Here is a 22139-nt window from a genome sequence, read left to right on the forward strand (position 1 = left end):
TACTAATGATTAAATTCGCGTGCCCTACTTCTTAGCGTGTGTGCGCTCTCAGGTCTGTGTGTGTGTGCGTGCGCTCTCAGGTGTGTGTGTGTGTGCGCTCGCAGGTCGGTGTGTGTATGTGCGCTCGCAGGTCGGTGTGTGTGTGTGTGTGCGGGTCGGTAGGCGGGTCCGAGTGTAAGTGTGTGAGTGTGTGTTTGTGCGTGTATGTGAGAGACTACGGGCGCGGGCGCGCGCACGGCCGGCCGTGACGTTGTCTCACAGTAAGTCAGCGCGAGTCCGGTGCAGTTGTGCGCGCGGTGTTTTTATTGCTGCTGTCAGCGCGCGGATCTTCTTTTGCTCCTTCTACACAGAGAGAAACGAGCCCCGTAAGCACGTGCACCAGGCGGAACAACTCCGAACCGGACATTTCTCTCTCTTTTAAGCCTTTTTTTTAAAAGCTTTGATCGGAGCGGCGCTCGCTCGCTGTGTGGGGATTTAACGCGCGCGATGTGTCAGAAGTGAAAGTAGTGAAGCGGGGGGTGAAGCGGATCCACTTTAAACATTTCAAACAACAGCAGAGAGACCAAACTGTTCAAGTGTGCTGCTGCTGTTAAACCGGCTTTATTATTGGATAAGCGGTTGCCCGGCAACGGAGACCACGGGCAAATCTGGATGTCGTAGTTAAGGTGAGGTCAACATCAATTAATTTCAATAAACTTGATCAGGACATGTGACCAACATCAAATAAAATCAGGTAATGTTAATAAATACCAGTTATTCAAAATAAAGCTGAGATCAACATCATGAAATACCAGTTAACCAGTTTAGAACTGTTTAAGTCAACTTTAAAATAATAATCATTTGAATAATACAAGTAAAATCATCACCATTATCATCAAATAATATGATTAGGAAAGATGATGTCAACATTAGCAAATATGAATTACCTGAATAGGACAGGTGACCAATAAATATCAATTAACTTGATTAGGAAAGGTGACCAATAAATATCAATGAAGTTGATTGGGACAGGTGACCAATAAATATCAATTAGCTTGATTAGGAGAGGTGACCAACATAAATAAATGTCAATTAATCTGACTGGGACATGTGATATCAACATCAGTAAATATGAATAAACCTAAACAGGCCAATTAATTTCAATAAGCTTGATTAGGACAGGTGACCAACATCAGTAAATATCAATTAACCTGATTACTACATGTGATCAATAAATATCAGGACGGGTGACCAGCATCAAATAAAACCAGGTAACGTTTGTAAATACCAGTTATTCAAAACAAAACATGCTGAGATGCACATCATCAAATACCAGTTAACTAGTTTAAACTTTAAAATAATAATCATTTAAATAATACAAGTAAAATCATTACCAATAAATAATGTGATTAGGAAAGATGATCAACATTAGCAAATATGAATTACCTGATTAGGACAGGTGACCAATAAATATCAATAAACTTGATTAGGACAGGTGACCAACATCAATACATATCAATAAACTTGATTAGGAGAGGTGACCAACATCAGTAAATATCAATAAACTTGATTACTACAGGTGACCAATACATATCAATTAACTTAATTAGGACAGGTGACCAACATCAATAAAATAAGTCAATCAAAAAAAAAAAATCAGGTAATGTTAATAAATACTAGTTTTTCAAAAGAAAGCTGAAATGAACATCATCAAATACCAGTTAGCCAGGCTGTTAAAGTCAACTTTAAAATAATAATCATTTAAATAATACAAGTAAAATCATCACCAATCAATAATGTGATTAGGAAAGATGATGTCAACATTAGCAAATATAAATTACCTGATTACTACAGGTGACCAATAAATATAAATTAACTTGATCAGAACAGGTGATCAACATAAATAAATATTAATTAATCTGACTAATACATGTGATATCAACATCAGTAAATATCAGTAAACTTAAACAGGCCAATTAATTCCAATAAACTTGATTAGGACAGGTGACCAACATCAGTAAATATCAATTAACTTGATTACTACATGTGACCAATTAATATCAATTAACTTAATTACTACATGTGACCAATAAATATCAATTAACTTGATTAGGACAGGTAACCAACATCAATAAAATAAGTCAATCTAAAAAAAAAATCAGGTAACGTTTATAAGTACCAGTTATTCAAAAGATAGCTGAAATGACCATCATCAAATACCAGTTTAGGACTGTTAAAGTCAACTTTAAAATAATAATCATTTAAATAATACAAGTGAAGTCATCACAAAGTATAAAAAGGAAAAAAGTTCATTTTAAATAGTAATTATCCACATAAACTCCATGTAAATGTGCACATATACATTTTTATAAGAGGTCAGTGTTATTAAATAAAGCATATTTATTTACTTATTAAGATTTATTTTATATGCACTGTATGTGTAACCATATATTATATAGTGAAGAGCTCTAGTATCTAGTGACACTATGAAAAAATCTGTTATGTATATTAATAAAATGTGAAAGATGACGTGTCAATACATTCAACAAGTGCCCTGTACATCTAGCAGGCATACTTCTATAGACATTTTATTATTTACATGTACATCCAGCTGTTACAGGCCTGTGAAATAAACAATATAGATTGAAGTAGCCAAGAATCTTAGCTCAGGTTTTTACCTCATCTAGGTCAAAATTAAAACCAGATTAAGACCGTGAGTGAAATCAGCACTGGGGTTTTACAGTTACTGTGTGTGCCACCCTACATTATACTGTGATATCTGGAACGGTCAAAATCAGTAATAATCAGGAAATTGATATAGACAGATGAGATCATCGATATCATATAAATCAGATTTATTCCAGCAGTGTGCGTTTTATATTCTTTATATTGTGTTTAATCAATAGTTTTTTAACTTTAAGTAAGGTTGAAATAAATGAATATCAGTAAATAAAAGTGATTAAGGTATTTAAAATACTCATTACTTTACATTTTATATGTCCTTTATTTACACATAACCTATATAATAAAACTGCAGTATATATAAAGAAATAAAGTAGCCATATTATTTGTCTTATTGTGTAAACATACATTAAGGGCAGTGGTATCTCAGTGGTTGAGGTAATATAACCAGTAATCAGAAGGTTGCTGGTTTAAGCCCCACCACTGCCAAAGTGCTACTGTTGGGCCCCTGAGCAAAACCCTTAATCCTCAATAGCTTGCAGAGTATTCAGTCACAATTGTAGATTGCTTTAGATAAATCGAGAAATGTTAAGAGGTTACTGTATGTAACAGATTTTTTTACTGCACTTGCATGTATGATCACATATATGATAGTTGCCAACATTATTAAAGTTTCTGACTGAGAATAAATGAAAATAAATCTAGGTCAAATATATGTATGTATGTATATAGGTATTACAGCATTGTGCATTTTATATGCCCTGTATGTAACAGTTTGTCATATATTTCCACAATATATCCACGGATCCACAAACAGATCCACAACAGCAATGTATAAATATAGTGTATAGTAGTCAGAAATCTCAGCTGAAGTTTAGTAGGAAAGGTACGTTTAAGATCAGTATACATGTACAGTGTATCACAAAAGTGAGTACACCCCTCACATTTCTGCAGATATTTAAGTATATCTTTTCATGGGACAACACTGACAAAATGACACTTTGACACAATGAAAAGTAGTCTGTGTGCAGCTTATATAACAGTGTAAATTTATTCTTCCCTCAAAATAACTCAATATACAGCCATTAATGTCTAAACCACCTGCAACAAAAGTGAGTACACCCCTAAGAGACTGCACCCCTAAATGTCCAAATTGAGCACTGCTTGTCATTTTCCCTCCAAAATGTCATGTGATTTGTTAGTGTTACTAGGTCTCAGGTGTGCATAGGGAGCAGGTGTGTTCAATTTAGTAGTACAGCTCTCACACTCTCTCATACTGGTCACTGAAAGTTCCAACATGGCACCTCATGGCAAAGAACTCTCTGAGGATCTTAAAAGACGAATTGTTGCGCTACATGAAGATGGCCAAGGCTACAAGAAGATTGCCAACACCCTGAAACTGAGCTGCAGCACAGTGGCCAAGATCATCCAGCGTTTTAAAAGAGCAGGGTCCACTCAGAACAGACCTCGCGTTGGTCATCCAAAGAAGCTGAGTGCACGTGCTCAGCGTCACATCCAACTGCTGTCTTTGAAAGATAGGCGCAGGAGTGCTGTCAGCATTGCTGCAGAGATTGAAAAGGTGGGGGGTCAGCCTGTCAGTGCTCAGACCATACGCCGCACACTACATCAAATTGGTCTGCATGGCTGTCACCCCAGAAGGAAGCCTCTTCTGAAGTCTCTACACAAGAAAGCCCGCAAACAGTTTGCTGAAGACATGTCAAAAAAGGACATGGATTACTGGAACCATGTCCTATGGTCTGATGAGACCAAGATTAATTTGTTTGGTTCAGATGGTCTCAAGCATGTGTGGCGGCAATCAGGTGAGGAGTACAAAGATAAGTGTGTCATGCCTACAGTCAAGCATGGTGGTGGGAATGCCATGGTCTGGGGCTGCATGAGTGCAGCAGGTGTTGGGGAGTTACATTTCATTGAGGGACACATGAACTCCAATATGTACTGTGAAATACTGAAGCAGAGCATGATCCCCTCCCTCCGGAAACTGGGTCGCAGGGCAGTGTTCCAGCATGATAATGACCCCAAACACACCTCTAAGACGACCACTGCTTTATTGAAGAGGCTGAGGGTAAAGGTGATGGACTGGCCAAGCATGTCTCCAGACCTAAACCCAATAGAACATCTTTGGGGCATCCTCAAGCGGAAGGTGGAGGAGCACAAAGTCTCGAATATCCGCCAGCTCCGTGATGTCGTCATGGAGGAGTGGAAAAGCATTCCAGTGGCAACCTGTGAAGCTCTGGTAAACTCCATGCCCAGCAGAGTTAAGGCAGTTTTGGGAAATAATGGTGGCCACACAAAATATTGACACTTCAGGAACTTTCACTAAGGGGTGTACTCACTTTTGTTGCCGGTGGTTTAGACATTAATGGCTGTACATTGAGTTATTTTGAGGGAAGAATAAATTTACACTGTTATATAAGCTGCACACAGACTACTTTTCATTGTGTCAAAGTGTCATTTTGTCAGTGTTGTCCCATGAAAAGATATACTTAAATATCTGCAGAAATGTGAGGGGTGTACTCACTTTTGTGATACACTGTATGTATAAGAGATAATGAGACAGATGAGCCCTGAAATAGTTTATAAAATAAAGTATAAATGCACACTGTGATCTAGTAGCCAAAAGTGCCAATGTGCAAAAAGTTGTTATCAGGTGATATAATCAAGGAAGAAGTAAAGAATTCAACATTTGGGGAGCAAAATTAAAATGGTAACAAAAAATAATAATTATAAACAGTAATTAAACTGTTTAAGTTTATAATTTACTTTGTAATTTATATTTTTTACAGCTGTTACTTATAATCTATACCAGCCTTACAATGTTAACCGAAATAACACCTCCATATGTACCCTCAGGTCCTGTTGTTGTAGTGTGTTGTCTGAGTGTTGTTGTGGTTATACAGATACTTGTTTGTATAATGTGAATCTCTGTAGTGTGTACTATTACTTTTGACTTTTGATTTATGTAACTTGCTACTGCGGCCTTAATTTCCTTTGGGATTAATAAAGTATCTATCTATCTATCTATCTATCTATCTATCTATCTATCTATCTATCTATCTATCTATCTATCCATCTATCCATCTATCCATCCATCCATCCATCCATCCATCCATCCATCTATCTATCTAAAGATTATTTGACCCTAGGCATTATTACCTGATTTGATTACTTAATTATTACCGATGTGTTAAAAATAATGGCATAAACATTATATGTTTACTTCTGATTGTCAGCTGTGGAAAAATGGGTTCATTCCCTGTTAAACACTTCAGTCACTCTTTTAACCCAAACCCTGCCTGACATAGCACTGAACATTTGGCAATCCTACATCCAACCTAAATCAGCCAGCTATGAATTATATTTATGCAAATCAATTTACTGAAACACCATAAGGGTCATTTAAATTGTGGTGGACACATGGTGTCAGTTTAAGTGTGTGTGTGTGTGTGTGTGTGTGGGAGGGTGTGTGATACAATTATTTATCACAATCCAACAACCTGATCATGCTGTGATCCTGCACAAAACATTCAGTGTGGTATAAACCTTTAACAGCGAATATTTTACTTGCTGGATTTACATAGTATGTCAATGGGAGTTCAAATATACTGTGCAGCCCAGCTGGTAAACTGTCCAGATTGAATGCAGTTAGCTGCACAGTTTATACTAAATTATTGATGCATACAAGGTGATTGACTCTGTGCAGTAGTTTCGCGTAATTTGGATGGATAAACTTCATATGCTCTGTGAAAAACCAGTGTGAAACAGAGGCAGCACTAACACACTGTGCAGGGTGCCAGTTTTCAACTTTGCATTAATGACAGCGCTTGGTTTTTGTAGTGTATTATTCCTAACATCGCGAGCCAGTGCAATGCAAACTGGCAACACTGGTGATAATAAATCACACTTGGTGCTATAGTGTCGATGTTTGGGTTTTGAGTTTGAAAGTATTTATAGTTTAAAAAAGTGCGTCACTGTTCTAACTGCGCTATGAGAGAGAGAGAGAGAGCGAGCGCGAGCGCTGTGCGGGTGTTTGGATAGCGCGTGCAAACCGAACGAACTTTAATCACGTGGAGAAATGCATGCATTAATGCTTGCATTAGTCCCGTTTTAAAGCCGTGTCTTTTGTGCCCAAATGAACTAATATCAATAACAGAGAAACCTGAGTGTAATGGGTGTGTGACACAAACGTTGGCCACTGACTCTTCTTGCTGGTGCGTGCCTCCGAGTGTTTGCGTATGTGTATGCGCGCTACAGTCTATTGGTCGCAGGCAAAAAGGCTTAAAATGAAAGTCGGCCTAACCAAACTAAGCCAAAGCTAAAGCTTTTTTCAAGCAGTAAAGCAGTGTGTTTATGCATCAGCACTGCTTTGTTACCCGTGCAGCAGCTGGTCTGAACTTAGATGGATAAAAAGAGCTCATGCACTGGAGTCTTAATTGCTTTATGAAGCACATTTGTGTTCAGATGAAGCATTGATTCAACAGCACTGAACACTGAGAAGTTTACATTAACTACTGTATCAAACTTCTAATCATCGAGTGGTGTGAAAGAGGTAACTGTCTCATTCCAATGGGTTAATGATTTCTGCATTTATATCATTCATCATACCTCTGTTTATCAATAAAATATCCTACACATAAAAAACATTATGTAAATGGAGTTAAAAAAAGTGTAATAATAGTGCTGGATGCTGGTGGTGCTGGTGCAAGTATATAATGGTAATGTACTGTATGTGGTAGTGGTATGAATGTATCATGGTTGTGTGGTGCTGGTAGGAGTTGTATCATGATAGTGTGTGGAACTGTAGGTGCAATCGTATTGTGGTGATGTGTGTGGTGCTGGTATGAGTGTATAATAGTGTGTGTGGTGCTGGTGAGAGTGTATAATGATAGTGCTGGTGGTGCTGTATGAGGGTATAATGATAGTGTGTGTGGTGCTGGTGTGAGTGTATCGTGATAGTGCTGGTGGTGCTGTATGAGGGTATAATGATATTGTTGGTGGTGCTGGTGAGAGTGTATAATAGTAGTGCTGGTGGTGCTGGGATGAGTGTATAATGATAGTGCTGGTGGTGCTGTATGAGGGTATAATGATAGTGCTGGTGGTGCTGGGATGAGTGTGTAATGATAGTGCTGGTGGTGCTGGTATGAGTGTATAATGATAGTGCTGGTGGTGCTGGTATGAGTGTATGATGATAGTGCTGGTGGTGCTGGTATGAGTGTGTAATGATAGTGCTGGTGGTGCTGGTATGAGTGTATCGTGATAGTGCTGGTGGTGCTGGTATGAGGGTATAATGATAGTGTTGGTGGTGCTGGTGAAAGTGTATAATGGTAGTGCTGGTGGTGCTGGGATTGGTGTATAATGATAGTGGTGATGGTGCTGGGATGAGTGTATAATGATAGTGCTGGTGGTGCTGGGATGAGTGTATAATGATAGTGGTGGTGGTGCTGGGATGAGTGTATGATAATAGTGCTGGTGGTGCTGGTTTGAATGTATGATGATAGTGCTGGTATGAGTGTATAATGGTAGTGCTGATGGTGCTGGTTTGAGTGTATGATGACAGTGCTGGTGGTGCTGGTATGAGTGTATGATGATAGTGCTGGTGGTGCTGGTATGAGGGTATATTGATAGTGCTGGGATGAGTGTATAATAATAGTGCTGGTGGTGCTGGTACGAGTTGTATCATGATAGTACTGGTAGTGCTGGTATGAGTGTATCATAGAATGTGGGTGATACTACTGGTATGAGTGTATCATGGAATGTGAGTGGTACTGGTACAGGTGTATCATGGCTGTGTGTGGTGCTACTGGTATAAGTGTATCGTGGCAGTATGTGTACAGTAGTGCCAGCTTACTGAGTTACACTTCTGCCAGCACCACACACCAATATAATACACTGCCAGGCTCCTGTCAGTAACTGTGTACCTGCAGAATGTACTTATATGGTTGGGGTACCTAATTAAATAACTTATGGGGGTAGTTGTACCCAATAAACTGGTAACTAAGTGTACATTCTAGTTGCTTGAAGTTACATCTTGACCTTTTTGTCTCCTACCAGGAGTATCAAATGATCCAGACATGGAGACCAAAAGATACCAAAGCTTCTATGAAGGTACAGATACAGAGAACAGATGGGCCCAAATGCCAGGTACTACAGAGGGCAGCTGCACGAAAACCGAGGAGGGAGCCCTGATGAACAGTGATGCCCTGATGGATATCGTCAATTCAAGCAGTGAATCCAACGTTTCAGACCCTGATTGTAAAGAAAGCGCAGGAAAGAATTTAGAGGTGCCGATGCTTCTACTGAAACCGGATCAGCAACTCAGTTTTAATGCATTTAGCAACTTACTTCAGAGCCGCAGGTCAGAAACAGACTCTAAAGAACTCTCCAAAACGGTCGCTGAATCTATGGGCTTGTATATGAATGCTGCCAGGGAGGCTGAATTTGCCTACAGCCAGCAGGCTAATGCTGCAGGGTGCCAGAGCAGTCCTGGAAAACTGTACCCCTCGTGCGTCAAAGGGATCGAGAACAATCAGTCCGCTAGTGTTAGAAGCCCTAACATGAAAGCCCCTCCAACACAATTCTCAACCATGTCTCATCTATCCAATGGCGGCCTCGGGGAGTGTGTCATGAGCACTACACCAACATCATCTGCCCTGGCCTCTGCTCTGTCCAGCCCGGCTGACTCCAGCAACATATCCAGTCCTAATGGGAACAACATGGTGACGTCCACCACCAGTCCCACCTACTTTGGCACCAGCTGCCCTTCCCTAGGGAGTCCAGGCAGCCTGGGTCCAATAGGTTCAAGCATGGCACCATCTCAACTCCCCAACTCCAGCATCTGCAGCCCAGTAGAGTCCACAACAGTGGGCTCTCCACCACTGGCAAGCCCTTTTAATGCCATGAAGTCACCTATCTCGAGCCCACAAAGTATGGGAAGTATTAGGACGCCACCGTCCTGCAGCACCAACATGAGGCCTAGTCCCAGTGGGAGTGGGGGCAACCAGAGGCCAACCATGTCCAGTCCAGCCACAGTAAGCTCCATGGCCATGTCAAGTCCCAGAAATCTCTCCAGAAGTTTTTCCTGCTCAAGCCCTCCCAACAGTCTTGGCTTGGGTCAAAATAACATCCAAAGCCCCGGAGGACAAGAGCACAACTTCAAAGGGTTCAGATTCCCTAAAGTGGAGGCCATGGATGGGGAGATGTATAATGTTGGTCTTGACTCCATGGGGATGGTGAAGTACATTAAGAATGAGCCAGACACTGATTACAGGAGCATGTGTCTGGGCCACAGTAAGAACAACGTTATGACTTCGGCATTTGTGACAAATATTAAGACTGAACCCAATCAAGAGGCGACTTGCACAAGCGTGCACTATGGAGAACCGCAGCACTCCATGGGGCTCTTCCCAGCTCCAGAGAACACATACTTATCCTATAGGAATAATATTAATGAATACAGTCTCTCTGGGGTCCTGGGACCTTCAGTGTCTGCTCTTAATGGCAACTATGAGCTTGGCATGTTTTCGAACAGTGACATGCCCAAGGTGATTAAACAAGAGACCAAAGATGGCAGTTATTACCATGAGAATAATAACATGCCAACGTCAGCAATTGTCGGCGTGAATTCAGGCGGTCATTCGTTTCATTACCAGATCGGAGCACAAGGAACAATGTCGTTTTCTAGGCATGACATGCGGGACCAGTCGAACCCCTTATTGAATCTGATTTCTCCTGTTACCGCCCTGATGGAGACTTGGAAAACACGTCCAGGCCTGTCGCAGGGTCCTCTGTCCGCTTGCGGTGAAGGCTACCCAGCTTTGGGGTGCATCTCTGACAACATGGCAAGGTAAGAGGCTTAAGGCGTGTGGCTCCTTTTTTATTGGGGGGGGATATTAGTGGGTGAAAGAAAAAGGGTTCTGGGAAACTATTAAAATCCAGTTAAAATCCACATAGATTTTGTGGGTTGCTTTATTATTTTGAGATAATTTTATGAGCACTTAATTGCAGTGTTCTTGGAAATAACAGTGGTACAAGTCATTCTCCCTTTTGATTGCCTCTGGTGTTGCGTTATTGTATTGAATGTATTAAATAATTTAAAATCATTAAACAAAACAAGGTATTATAAAACGGAAATGAAAACAACACATTTGTGTTCCATGGTACAAAGTTATCCAACACCCATATTATCTGTGCACAACAGTCATTATCTCTATAAGTGGTTATACCAACTGCAGCAATACTGACTGTAAATACAAACCCCATATACAGTATATATATATTTTTATTTTTTGTTGTTTATGTATTTTCTCCCGACTTTTTAGTGCGTCCAATTGCCCAATTGCGTCACGCTTCCTCTCCACTAATGCCGACCTCCGCTCTGAATTGAGGAGAACGAAGCTAACCCACTGAGATTTGATACGATGTATTCAAAATCCCAGCTCTGGTGTGCTAGCGTGTGTTTTTACCGCTGCGCCACCTGAGCGGCTTACAAACCCCATCTGAGGGTTTAAAGGTCAGGCACGTTCTGCAGTCGTTTCTGGCCTAATTTATATTTTTTTGAATTCCCTGAAGGTTTTCACAATGTTATGTACGGTAGATGGTTAAAAAAAACCTTAATTATTTGCAGTCTTGCAATGCAAAAATGTTCTTTTTGAACTAATTGACAGTTTGTTTATGAAGTTTGGTACAATGTGGGTGGCACAGTGGTGCAGTGTGTAGCGCTGTCACCTTGGCTCGATTACTAAATGTCTTAATATTTACAAAATACAGTGATGAGTGAAAACATTGGAAATCTTTACTTTCTACTTTTGTCAGTTAAATTAAGATTCACTAGAATTTACAAATCACCAATTCTGTTATTGCATTTTGAAATGGGGTTTGTCGAATTTGAGTGAATTAGACCATTCGTTTTTGCAGAACTAAAATAAGACACACTGCTGGGTTTCTACACATGATCTGCTTGTTATCAACACATCTTTTGTATTTAATTCAAGATAAGACTTTCCATTTCAAAGACAAACCATTTCAAAACTTACATTCCGACTAACAGTGCTTGAGTGTGCAGCAGTGCAGTCAGTTACTCTAGCCCACCACTTCTGCAAACCAGGTTTAAATCTCAGCATTGCTATTGGGCATCTACACAGACATGATTGACTGTGTCAGATGGGGGTGACCAAAGCGCTTCGGTTGACTGGCGCCCCTGTTCCCAACGTTTCCCGGGTGGAACTGGACCCTCCATGTTTTTAACCAGAATAAATCTGCTGATGAAAATAAAATAGGTTGTATTTTTTATTAAAGCTACTACTGTGTATGTAGTATGTTTAATGATCTGCAGTTATTTAGCATGATGTGTATGCAGCAGAGGCAAGTAGAAACAGGGCACTTACTTTTCCACGTCACCCTGTATTAGTGCGATCAAATATTTGCACAAAGTAATATTAAAAAGAATATTTCATTCGCTTTGTAAAAGAGCATACAAGCATAAATAAAAAGCTAAAATAAAATACCCATCCAACTAAACTTAACAATCATATACCGATCAGGCATAACATTATGACCACCTTCCTAATATGGTGTTGGTCCCACTTTTACTGCCAAAACAGCCCTGCAACTGAGATGCACTGTGTATTCTGACACCTTTCGATCAGAACCAGCATTAACTTCAGCAATTTAAGCTACAGTAGCTCGTCTGTTGGATCGGACCACACGGGCCAGCCTTCGCTCCCTATATGACCCTGTCGCCGGTTTACCACTGTTCACAGACTGGGTACACCCCACAAGAGCTGCAGTTTTGGAGATGCTCTGACTCGGTCGTCTAGCCATCACAATTTGGCCCTTGTCAAACTCGCTCAAATCCTTACGCTTGATCATTTTTCCTGCTTGTAACACATCAACTTTGAGGATATATGTTGCTTAATTTGCTGCCTAATATATCCCACCCACTAACAGGTGCCGTGATGAAGAGATAATCAGTGTTATTCACTTCACCTGTCATAATGTTACGCCTGGTCGGTGTATATAAAGTTATTGATGGTAATTAATTTGGTTTAGGAATAAACTACTGATCCTTCTAGGCAATATGTTTTTTTGGTGTTAGTTTCATTTCACATTTCACAATTCATTTCACATTTCTGTGAGCCTGTGATTTTTTTTCTGATTACATAACTGACCAGGTCATTTTGTGACCTTTATGTTTGTCAGTTGGGTGTTTTATATCAGTATGTCTATAAATTGGTATGACTTATTTATTTTGGTATTGCAGCTATATATTTATTCACTCACTCACTCACTCACTCCGTCTTAACCGCTTATCCAATCAGGGTCTCGGGGGTGCTGGAGCCTATCCCAGCTTTTCAATGGGCGCAAGGCACACAGTACCACCCTGGACGGGGCACCAGGCCATCGCAGGGCAGACACACACACACATACACATTCATCTAAAGGGCAATTCAGTGTCTCCAATTAACCTGACTGCATGTTTTTGGACTGTGAGAGAAAACCGGAGCTCCCGGAGGAAACCCACGCAGACACGGGGAGAACATGCAAACTCTGCACAGAAAGGACCCGGACCGCCCCACCTGGGGATCGAACCCAGGACCTTCTTGCTGTGAGGCGAAAGCGCTAGCCACTGAGTCAAGATTTGAGTAGCAAGTCCTTTAACTGTGAGAGCATTAATTGAAAAATCAGTACAAGCAGATGTTTGAAAGAAGGGTATGAACCTGGGCACTGTTACTGTAGATTAGAGCTGGCATTATTATTAGTATTATGTATTGAAAGAAAACATTACAGTTGGTAATTCATTCATTTTAAGATATTACTGATAAGCACTGTTTAGCTAATCAGCTTGTCGGATGGTAGAATTACTGTCAAATTATACAGATGTTGCAAATACCTGACGTCTTGCAAATAGGGAGGCAAAACCCATTCTTTACCCTGTGTGACCGGGAACCACACAGATTTTTACATTTTGTTATCAGCAAGTTCTCCCAGAGGCCTAATGCAGAGAAAATGTCTCACTTTAGGGCTTTCAGGGTGGTAGTATTATTAATCTGTGTTAAATAACCGCCACTGGCTTTCAAGTCTCTTGCTATACAAAGACAATGACATCAGGGTGGAGTTCCTTAATAAAAAAATACAACAAAAACAAAACAATACAGGGCTAGGGAAGAAGTAAAGTGTGTGTGCCGGTATACTATAGTTGAAGCTGAGCGCTGTATGCTTTTTTACTCTCACACAGCTGTACAAGGGTCAGTGGTTACGAAATGTTGGACGAGGACCCAGAAAAATAAAAATAAAACAAAACAGCACGGTCATAAATACGCTCGCATCTGGGCCTCCAGACTTTGTTTACACTGAGTCAAAAGATAAGTGACTGTATGTGAGTTGGAAAGCCAGCCAACCTGATACAGTATTTGCTGATTATCTGAGTCATACGTGTATGGACTACAGATTGAGTTACCGTATGTTTTATGAAGCTGAACACTGCAGCAGGTCTGGGTTAATGATGTAAACTCAGGCTGCGTAACTCTGGTTAGTATATTTTCTGCTATGACAAACCAGATCAAGCTCACCCAAGTCCTTAAAGGTCTTGGATTTAGTGGGCAATAAATGTGACCTTATAAGAACCATAATGTTTTAGAGGTTTGTGCTTGCAGGAGCAAAGCTGCAGCCATATTTGCCTTTGTGAGGTAAAGATTTGCAAGTCAAATTAAAAATTCATTTCATTTCCATTAAATTTGAAGCAATAATCTTTTTTATCACCTGCAATCAAATGCTTTTGTATGGTTCAGATTTCAGATTTGGCAACCTTGTCAACTAATTGCATGCATGCTTTGACATATTTTTTTTTTATTGCAGTGTACAGGAATACGATTATATAAGTTATATACACCGATCAGCCATAACATTAAAACCACCTTCTTGTTTCTACACACATTGTCCATTTTATCAGCTCCACTTACCATATAGGAGCACTTTGTAGTTCTACAATTACTGACTGTAGTCCATCAGTTTCTCTGCATGCTTTGTTAGCCCCCTTTCATGCTGTTCTTCAATGGTCAGGATCACTACAGGAACACCACAGAGTAGGTATTATTTGGGTGGTGGATGATTCTCAGCACTGCAGTGACACTGACATGGTGGTGGTGTGTTAGTGTGTGTTGTGCTGGTATGAGTGGATCAGACACAGCAGTGCTGATGGAGTTTGTAAATATCTCACTGTCACTGCTGGACTGAGAATAGTCCACCAACCAAAAACATCCATCCAACAGCGCCCTGTGGGCAGCATCCTGTGACCACTGATGAAGGTCTACAAGATGACCAACTCAAACAGCAGCAATATATGAGCGATCGTCTCTGACTTTACATCTACAAGGTGGACCAAGTAGGTAGGAGTGTCTAATAGAGTGGACAGTGAGTGGACACAGTATTTAAAAACTCCAGCAGCACTGCTGTGTCTGATCCACTCATACCAGCACAACACACACTAACACACCACCACCATGTATCCACCACCCAAATAATACCAGCTTTCTGGGGGTCCTGTGGGGCTCCTGATTATTAAATAACAGGGTGTAAGCAGGCTAAAACAGTATGTAGAGAAACAGTTGGACTACAGTCAGTAATTGTAGAACTACAAAGTGCTTCTCTATGGTAAGTGGAGCTGATAAAATGGACAGTGAGTGTAGACACAAGGAGGTGGTTTTAATGTTATGGCTGATCAGTGTATATAAACAGTGGACACACTGTAAGCTGTTCAGTAAAAAAGTTTAATGATACAACATGATACAACAACGTTGTCTGCAGTAAAAGTCATGCTAATTTTCTGTAGCCTGTATTAGCTAGGATACTGAGTGCAGGTAGGCATTAGCCTTAAAGTAAACGTGCAAGTAGCACAAAAACAAACCTGAATTCTGTAAGCTTTAAAGCTGCAGGGCTAACTGAGGCGAACACCGAACATGTGACGTGTTTCTGGTATGTGTTTTCCTTTGATGCTATTTTGGAAGGGTCGCTGCACCTCGACTAGCATGCTAGCTCATATGCTCCAAAAACAGTTAGCAAAGCACTTATTCAAAATAGCACCGTCATATCATGTATGTTGGTTAAATCTGCCTAGTAATAGCAGTCGCATGGATGTGAAGCTGCCCTGTCATTAAACATAAATTGCATTCCTTTATGAAGGCACTGACGCTGCCTCACTAGTCGCTTCTTTTGAAGGCAGCTGCGTCATTTGGCAGCATGTGAAAAGGAACCTTGGCAGTAATCGCTTTTATACGTTATCATGTCATAAGCCATTGCTGAGGTCACATTTGTAACGTTAATATTAGAAACACGTTTACAGGTTGTGTGAATAGAACCTGCACTAATGACCACTGTGTCTGCTGGTGACACTTTGGATTGACTGTGTATTAAATGTGGATGGTGGGTTTTATAAGGTGTGTAAATAACGTGTAAAAAGTGTAACAATTTACCCCACATACTCAATGTTCTTATACAAGGGTTCTTCAAAAAGTTTCCTCACTTTTTAAAACTCTATTTATTAAGAATTAAAAAAAACAAATGCCTTCCAAGGCATTTTCCCAGCGTCGTACCAACTTTTTTTCATGCCATCAGCAAAAAATACACACACACACATACACACACCCATTCACCTATAGGGCAATTCAGTGTCTGCAATTAACCTGACTGCATGTTTTTGGACTGTGGGAGGAAACCAGAGCTCAAGGAGGAAACCCACGCAGACACTGGGGGAACATTCAAACTCCACACAGAAAGGACCCGGACCGCCCCGCCTAGGGATCGAACCCAGGACCTTCTTGCTGTGAGGCGACAGTGACACCCACCGAGCCACCGTGCCGCCCGGCCCACAACCACTATTTTCAAAATGTTCAATAATATTATTCGTTTAAGCATATAAACTTACCCAAAAATTTATTTAATTATTTAGTCCTGGTACAGAAAGAACGCTTGGGTGGCGCAGTGGTAAAGTACACAAGCCCACCACCACTGAGCTCTGGGGTTCGAATCTCATCAGTACAGTCAGGCGTCTGCAGGCGCGAACATGATTGAATAGTGTCCAGGGATGAAATGTCCAAACAGCCTAGCCACTCTGAGGTGCACTCTCAGTGCTGGTTTCAAGCCTGGATAAAAATAGGAGGGTTGCGTCAGGAATGGGAATTTGGTGTTAAAATGCAGACCAGAATGATCCATTATGGCAACAGAAACAGCCCCTGTCCCTCAGTCTTTGACTTTTGTAGCCTTTTTGGTTCCTGTAAAACAAAGTCATTATACATAATAGCATAATGGCATCGTTTACAATACCTTGTAAAATAGACAGTCCAGAATCGCTCGCTTTTCTAAACTGGTGTTAGCTTTCAAATGTGAAACTCTTGCTGCTATGAACTCAGTGTGATGATTTTGTTGTAAAACACAACAAATGCTGGTCATGTTTTTATCAAATTTTTTTTTTAAAGTTTGTTATGCTGGTCATGCTGGTTTGTGCTGTTTACAAAACACACATTTACAGAAAACAGTAAGAAATTAAAAACAGTCTTCACTACATAGAAGCTTGATGGCTGTTTGAAGCTGACTAGATTGTTAGCCACATATGCTAACAACAACAAAGGCTGTGAAGTTATCTTATTCATTTTACTGCAAAATTGATTGATTAGTAAAATAAAGTCCTTAAATTAATTTTTATGTTTAGTTATTGCTGTTTCTGTAACTAAATCCCTGTCCCTCAGCCTCAGTAGTCATTTTAGAATAAACAGACATCACAGTGTTTTTTGCAAGCTAATGCGTACTTTAGCTGGTTCAGAATTGCTTGTTGCTTTTCTTAACTGGTTTTAGTTTCCTGATATGAAAACTATTGCTGGTTTATTCTTGCCAGTGACGATTTTGTTTTGACATACAACAAAAGCTGGTCAACCTGTTACTGTTCTACAACATTGCTTTAAATGGAGTTGATTTAGAGTTACTTTGTGCTTTTGTATTGGTGCTTACTTTATCAAAGCTCCAGTCAGAGCAATAAAATCGTCTAATGCCAAGTTCTCACTACACGACTTTCAAGTTGTTCAGATCGCTGTACAGTTCACACTACACAACTGGATCTCTTGCACTCGATAGTCTTTTCAGTCGTTGTGGTTTTCACACTACTTGACTGATCGGCGATAGGGGGTTTCACACTACACCATCTACCATCAGGAGGAATCTCAGATGAGTCTGTCTGGTCTCCCAAACTACGTTTTGTCACGAAAACAAACGCGAGAAGCGATGAGGGGTTTAATGATACCATGTCCAAAAATACACGTCAACAATAAGTGAGTGATCAAAGTTGTCTGTGTTAAAAGCAAAGAGGAAAAATAAATGAATCTGAGTTGATTTGGCTACGTGACCAGCATGGATTGTTCTGTAGTGAGTTGGAAGTTAATAAATATTTTTGCAATGCAACATTGGTATTATGTTTTGTCGAGTACAATAAGGTCAGAAATACTGTAAAACGTGTGTGTGCCGATTTATTCTGATATAAACTACATTATGTTTTTACGACCCGTCCCCTGCCAGTTGCCCGACTAAGATCCAGATATTTAACATGCTAGATATCTCTTTTCAGTCAGCGAGCTGCTCAGATCGAGTCGTGAGCAGTTCACACATAGCAATCGAGAGCCGAGTTTCGATCGCTGAGCGAACGCTGAGTTGCCTCTGAGCCGGCACATCTAGCGGGAACCAGTCGGCGAGGAGGCAAAAATCGTGTAGTGTGAACTAGGCATAAGAAAGAGGCAGCCAGTGCTGCCTTTAAATTTGTGCAAAACAAGGAACCTCTTTGAGCAGCTGCCTTCAGATTGTAGCCAGTGATAATGTTCCTGCTCATTTAACTACAAAAGAATAAGCTGTAAGAACAATAAAGCAGCCTTGAATGTCCTTGAATGGCTACCCCCAAGAATATTTATATTCATAATTTACAAAGCTGTACCACTTTAGTTCAAAGATATAGGGCAGTGAGTTCATGCAAACTAAGGAAACCTTTATAATTTTTTTTTTACTCTGTAATCATTTACCGTATTGCCCTAAACAAATCCTGGGTCATTGTCGCCATTCAGTTCTGCAGCAGCTTAACTTATGAGTCAACAGAATCTATTGTACTCGTGTATAATGCCACGGCAGTGTGGATAATAGGCCCAACTGTAGCATATGTATAGTCTTGTGTGATCTTGTATGCTGACTTGTCTTTGCAGAGCTTAAGGCAATAACCATAGTATAAAAGCTAGAAGTGGCCTTAACCACAAAAAAAGCACTTTTTGTGTTGGTAGTTCCTCCCTCTTTTACATGTGTGGTAAAGGGAGATTGGCCTTGCATGAACAGAAAGCAAAAGGAAACCTAAGGTACAAATTTGTCCAGAAAAATAAGAGTTTTCCAAGTTAAGGGCAAGAGGTGGCTGCTGTATGAGAGTCGGACCAAAACTGGCCAAAGCAAGCTTGGATGAGCTGGTAAATTTTGCCTCTTTTGTGGGAAATCTATAAAAACAAAGTGGCACTAAATAGACTCTGAAACATATTTGTCCTTAGTGTTCACTATTGCTTGTCAAAGGCTTTGATTCTGTTTGTAAGCACTGTCCTCCATATCTGCAGGGATTGCGTCCAGGACCCCATGCTCAAGTACCTTCTAGGTAAAATAGCAACGTTTCTGCATTTAACCTACCCACATTCTCCTGTGTACTTTAAATAATCTCTAGATTATTTAAATTCCATAAAAATATCATGTAAAAGCTGTGTGAATAGATGTTATATTTGATTGTTTAGAAACTACTGACAAAAAAGTTTGTATGACTGACTATGATTGCTGTATAATTCTTGTAGTACCGATATGATGAGGCGACAAGATGTGTGGCGCTGTAGGTAAATAGCGAGACATAAGGCTAACTTGAACTTTTGACATGTCATGTTTTACCAATGCTTTATCCTGGTCAGGGTCACATGGTTGCGACTTCCCAGGAATCACTGTGCGCAACACAGTAACACACTCGGACAGAGCGCCAGTCGATCGCGAGACCTCATTCATCAGCCACCCACCTTTAGACACAGCCAGTCTTGTCTGTATGTAGTAAGGCAGTTGTAGCCTAGTGGTTAAGGTACTGGACTAGTAATCGAAAGGTCACTGGTTCATGCCCCACCACTTCTAGGTTGCCACTGTTGGGCCCTTGAGCAAGGCCCTTACCCCTTAATTTTATAGACAATATACTGTCACAGTACTTTAAGTCGCTTTGGATTAAAATGTAATATAATGTGTACTGTAGACACCTGACTGGCCAATAGCACAGCTCAGGATTCAGACCCTGGATCCCAGTGGTATCAAATTATCGCAGTTTACCACTGCAAGCAATTGAGTTAATGGAACTTGAACCAGTGACCTTCTGATCATTTGCTATCCCTGCACTATCACTATAGGTGATTTTGGTGTGTCTGTGTAAACAGGGTTGTTTTGACTAGTGCCATCAGAAGGGTCATATATGCTGAAATAACTTACGGAACTTTCGGAGATGAATTTATTTAAAGAATATATTTTCATTGATGCAGAACCAGCTGATATGAAGGGCAGTCTGCCAGTTTATTAAAAAAATACTTTAATTACTACAACTATGGATTTGACTTCATTTATAAATATTGATTAGGCTCGACTCAGTTATCAGTCTTCTGTATTCGTGCATGACAAGACAACTGTGTTTCCACACAATGCAGTCTGCATCTCCTTACACTCCAGGATGTTGAGTTGTTGTCTGTATGCTAGCTTACCGCTGCTGGGTTCCAGGGTTTGAACCCCAGTGGTGCGTTCTGCTATTTGAGTGTATGATATGTTGCTCATTCCCGGAGATCAGTCTCCAACCCAGGACCTAGTCAGTCACCTAGGGCAGTGATAGCTCAGTGGCTAAGGTACTGGATTAGTAATCAGAAGGTTGCCGGTTCAAGACCCACCACCACCAAGTTGCCACTGTTGGGCCCCTGAGCAAGGCCTTTAACCCTCAATTGCTTTAAATCATGTTCAGTCATAACTGTAAGTCGCTTTGGATAAAAGCGTCTGCTAAATGCTGAAATGTAAATGTTAATGTAGTCATTTCTCTTGATGACTCCCAGATCAGACCATCTGATAAGGTACGAAGCCTTGGTGTTGTCCTGGATAACCAGCTGACTTTCTCTCCTTATATAGCCAACATGACAAGATCGTGCCGGTTCCTCCTCTACAACATCAGGAAGATTCGACCATTTCTCTCCAGGGAAGCTACCCAGATTCTGGTCCAATCACTTGTATTCTCACAGTTGGACTACTGCAACTCCCTCCTGGCAGGAGCTCCCATGTCCACTATTAAACCCTTGCAGCTCATTCAAAATGCAGCTGCCCGTCTGGTTTTTAACCAACCCAAACACTGCCACACCACCCCACTGCTGCGTTCTCTTCACTGGCTTCCTGTAGCTGCACACATTCAGTTTAAAACACGGATGCTCGCCCACAAAGCCAAAAATGGACCAGCCCCAAGCTACCTTCGTGGTCTAATCAAAACCCGCTCTGTACCACACAACCTCCGAGCCACTAGTCTCGCTCGACTTGAGCCTCCACCCAGGACTAAAGGAAGACGAGCGTCAAGGCTCTTCTCTGTACTGGCACCCAAGTGGTGGAATGAACTTCCTCTGTCTGTCCGAACATCTGAGTCTCTTGCTGTCTTTAAAAAACGATTAAAAACCCACCTTTTTACTAAGCACTTAAGCTGACTTGTACTTATTTACTAACATTTTTTTTCCATTTCCAAAAAAAAAAAAAAAAAAGAAACACCTTGGTTCTAACAGGTTTCAGCAGATTTGTGTTCTTCGACTGTTGTTTACTAAAACTTGAGAAATGAAATGTTCACTATGGAAGCACTGTAAGTCGCTCTGGATAAGAGCGTCTGCTAAATGCAGAAAATGTAAATGTAAATGTAAATGTAGGAATACAGACGTTGGCTATGACGTGATGGCTGCGAAGACTAAGGCCTTGCGGTGCTTTGGCTTCCTGTTCTGGGAGAGTTACTGCATTGCGTCTAGGATATACACCGATCAGCCATAACATTAAAACCACCTCAATGTTTCTACACTCACTGTCCATTTTATCAGCTCCACTTACCGTATAGAAACACTTTGTAGTTCTACAATTACTGACTGTAGTCCATCTGTTACTCTGCATACTTTTTAAGCCCGCTTTCACCCTGTTCTTCAATGGTCAGGTCCCCCACAGGACCACCACAGAGTAGGTATTATTTAGGTGGTGGATCATTCTCAGCATTGCAGTGACACTGACATGGTGGTGGTGTGTTAGTGTGTGTTGTGCTGGTATGAGTGGATCAGACACAGCAGTGCTGCTGGAGTTTTTAAATAGTCCACTCACTGTCCACTCTGTTAGACACTCCTACCTAGTTGGTCCACCTTGTAGATGTAAAGTCA

At 40.8% G+C, this 22139-nt stretch overlaps 1 protein-coding gene across 1 annotated transcript; it reads left to right on the forward strand.

Moving 5' to 3' along the window:
- Nucleotides 1-274: 274 nt before the first annotated feature.
- LOC134315186 (mineralocorticoid receptor-like) lies at nucleotides 275-21404 on the forward strand. The gene is made up of 3 exons (XM_062996213.1): nucleotides 275-665; nucleotides 8731-10522; nucleotides 20875-21404. Exons 2-3 carry the CDS (start codon nucleotides 8751-8753, stop codon nucleotides 21032-21034), a joined length of 1932 nt encoding a protein of 643 aa, XP_062852283.1. The 5' UTR covers nucleotides 275-665; nucleotides 8731-8750; the 3' UTR covers nucleotides 21035-21404.
- Nucleotides 21405-22139: the final 735 nt, after the last annotated feature.

The sequence above is a fragment of the Trichomycterus rosablanca genome, chromosome 5 (assembly GCF_030014385.1).
Source record: "Trichomycterus rosablanca isolate fTriRos1 chromosome 5, fTriRos1.hap1, whole genome shotgun sequence".
Lineage (NCBI taxonomy): Eukaryota > Metazoa > Chordata > Actinopteri > Siluriformes > Trichomycteridae > Trichomycterus > Trichomycterus rosablanca.

Excerpts from the sequence above, each read along its gene's own strand:
- LOC134315186 (XM_062996213.1), top strand. The coding sequence starts at position 8,751 with ATGGAGACCAAAAGATACCAAAGCTTCTATGAAGGTACAGATACAGAG. Across the intron at positions 10,523-20,874 it reads ATCTCTGACAACATGGCAAG|CCAACATGACAAGATCGTGC; the intron begins GTAAGAGGCTTA and ends CTCCTTATATAG.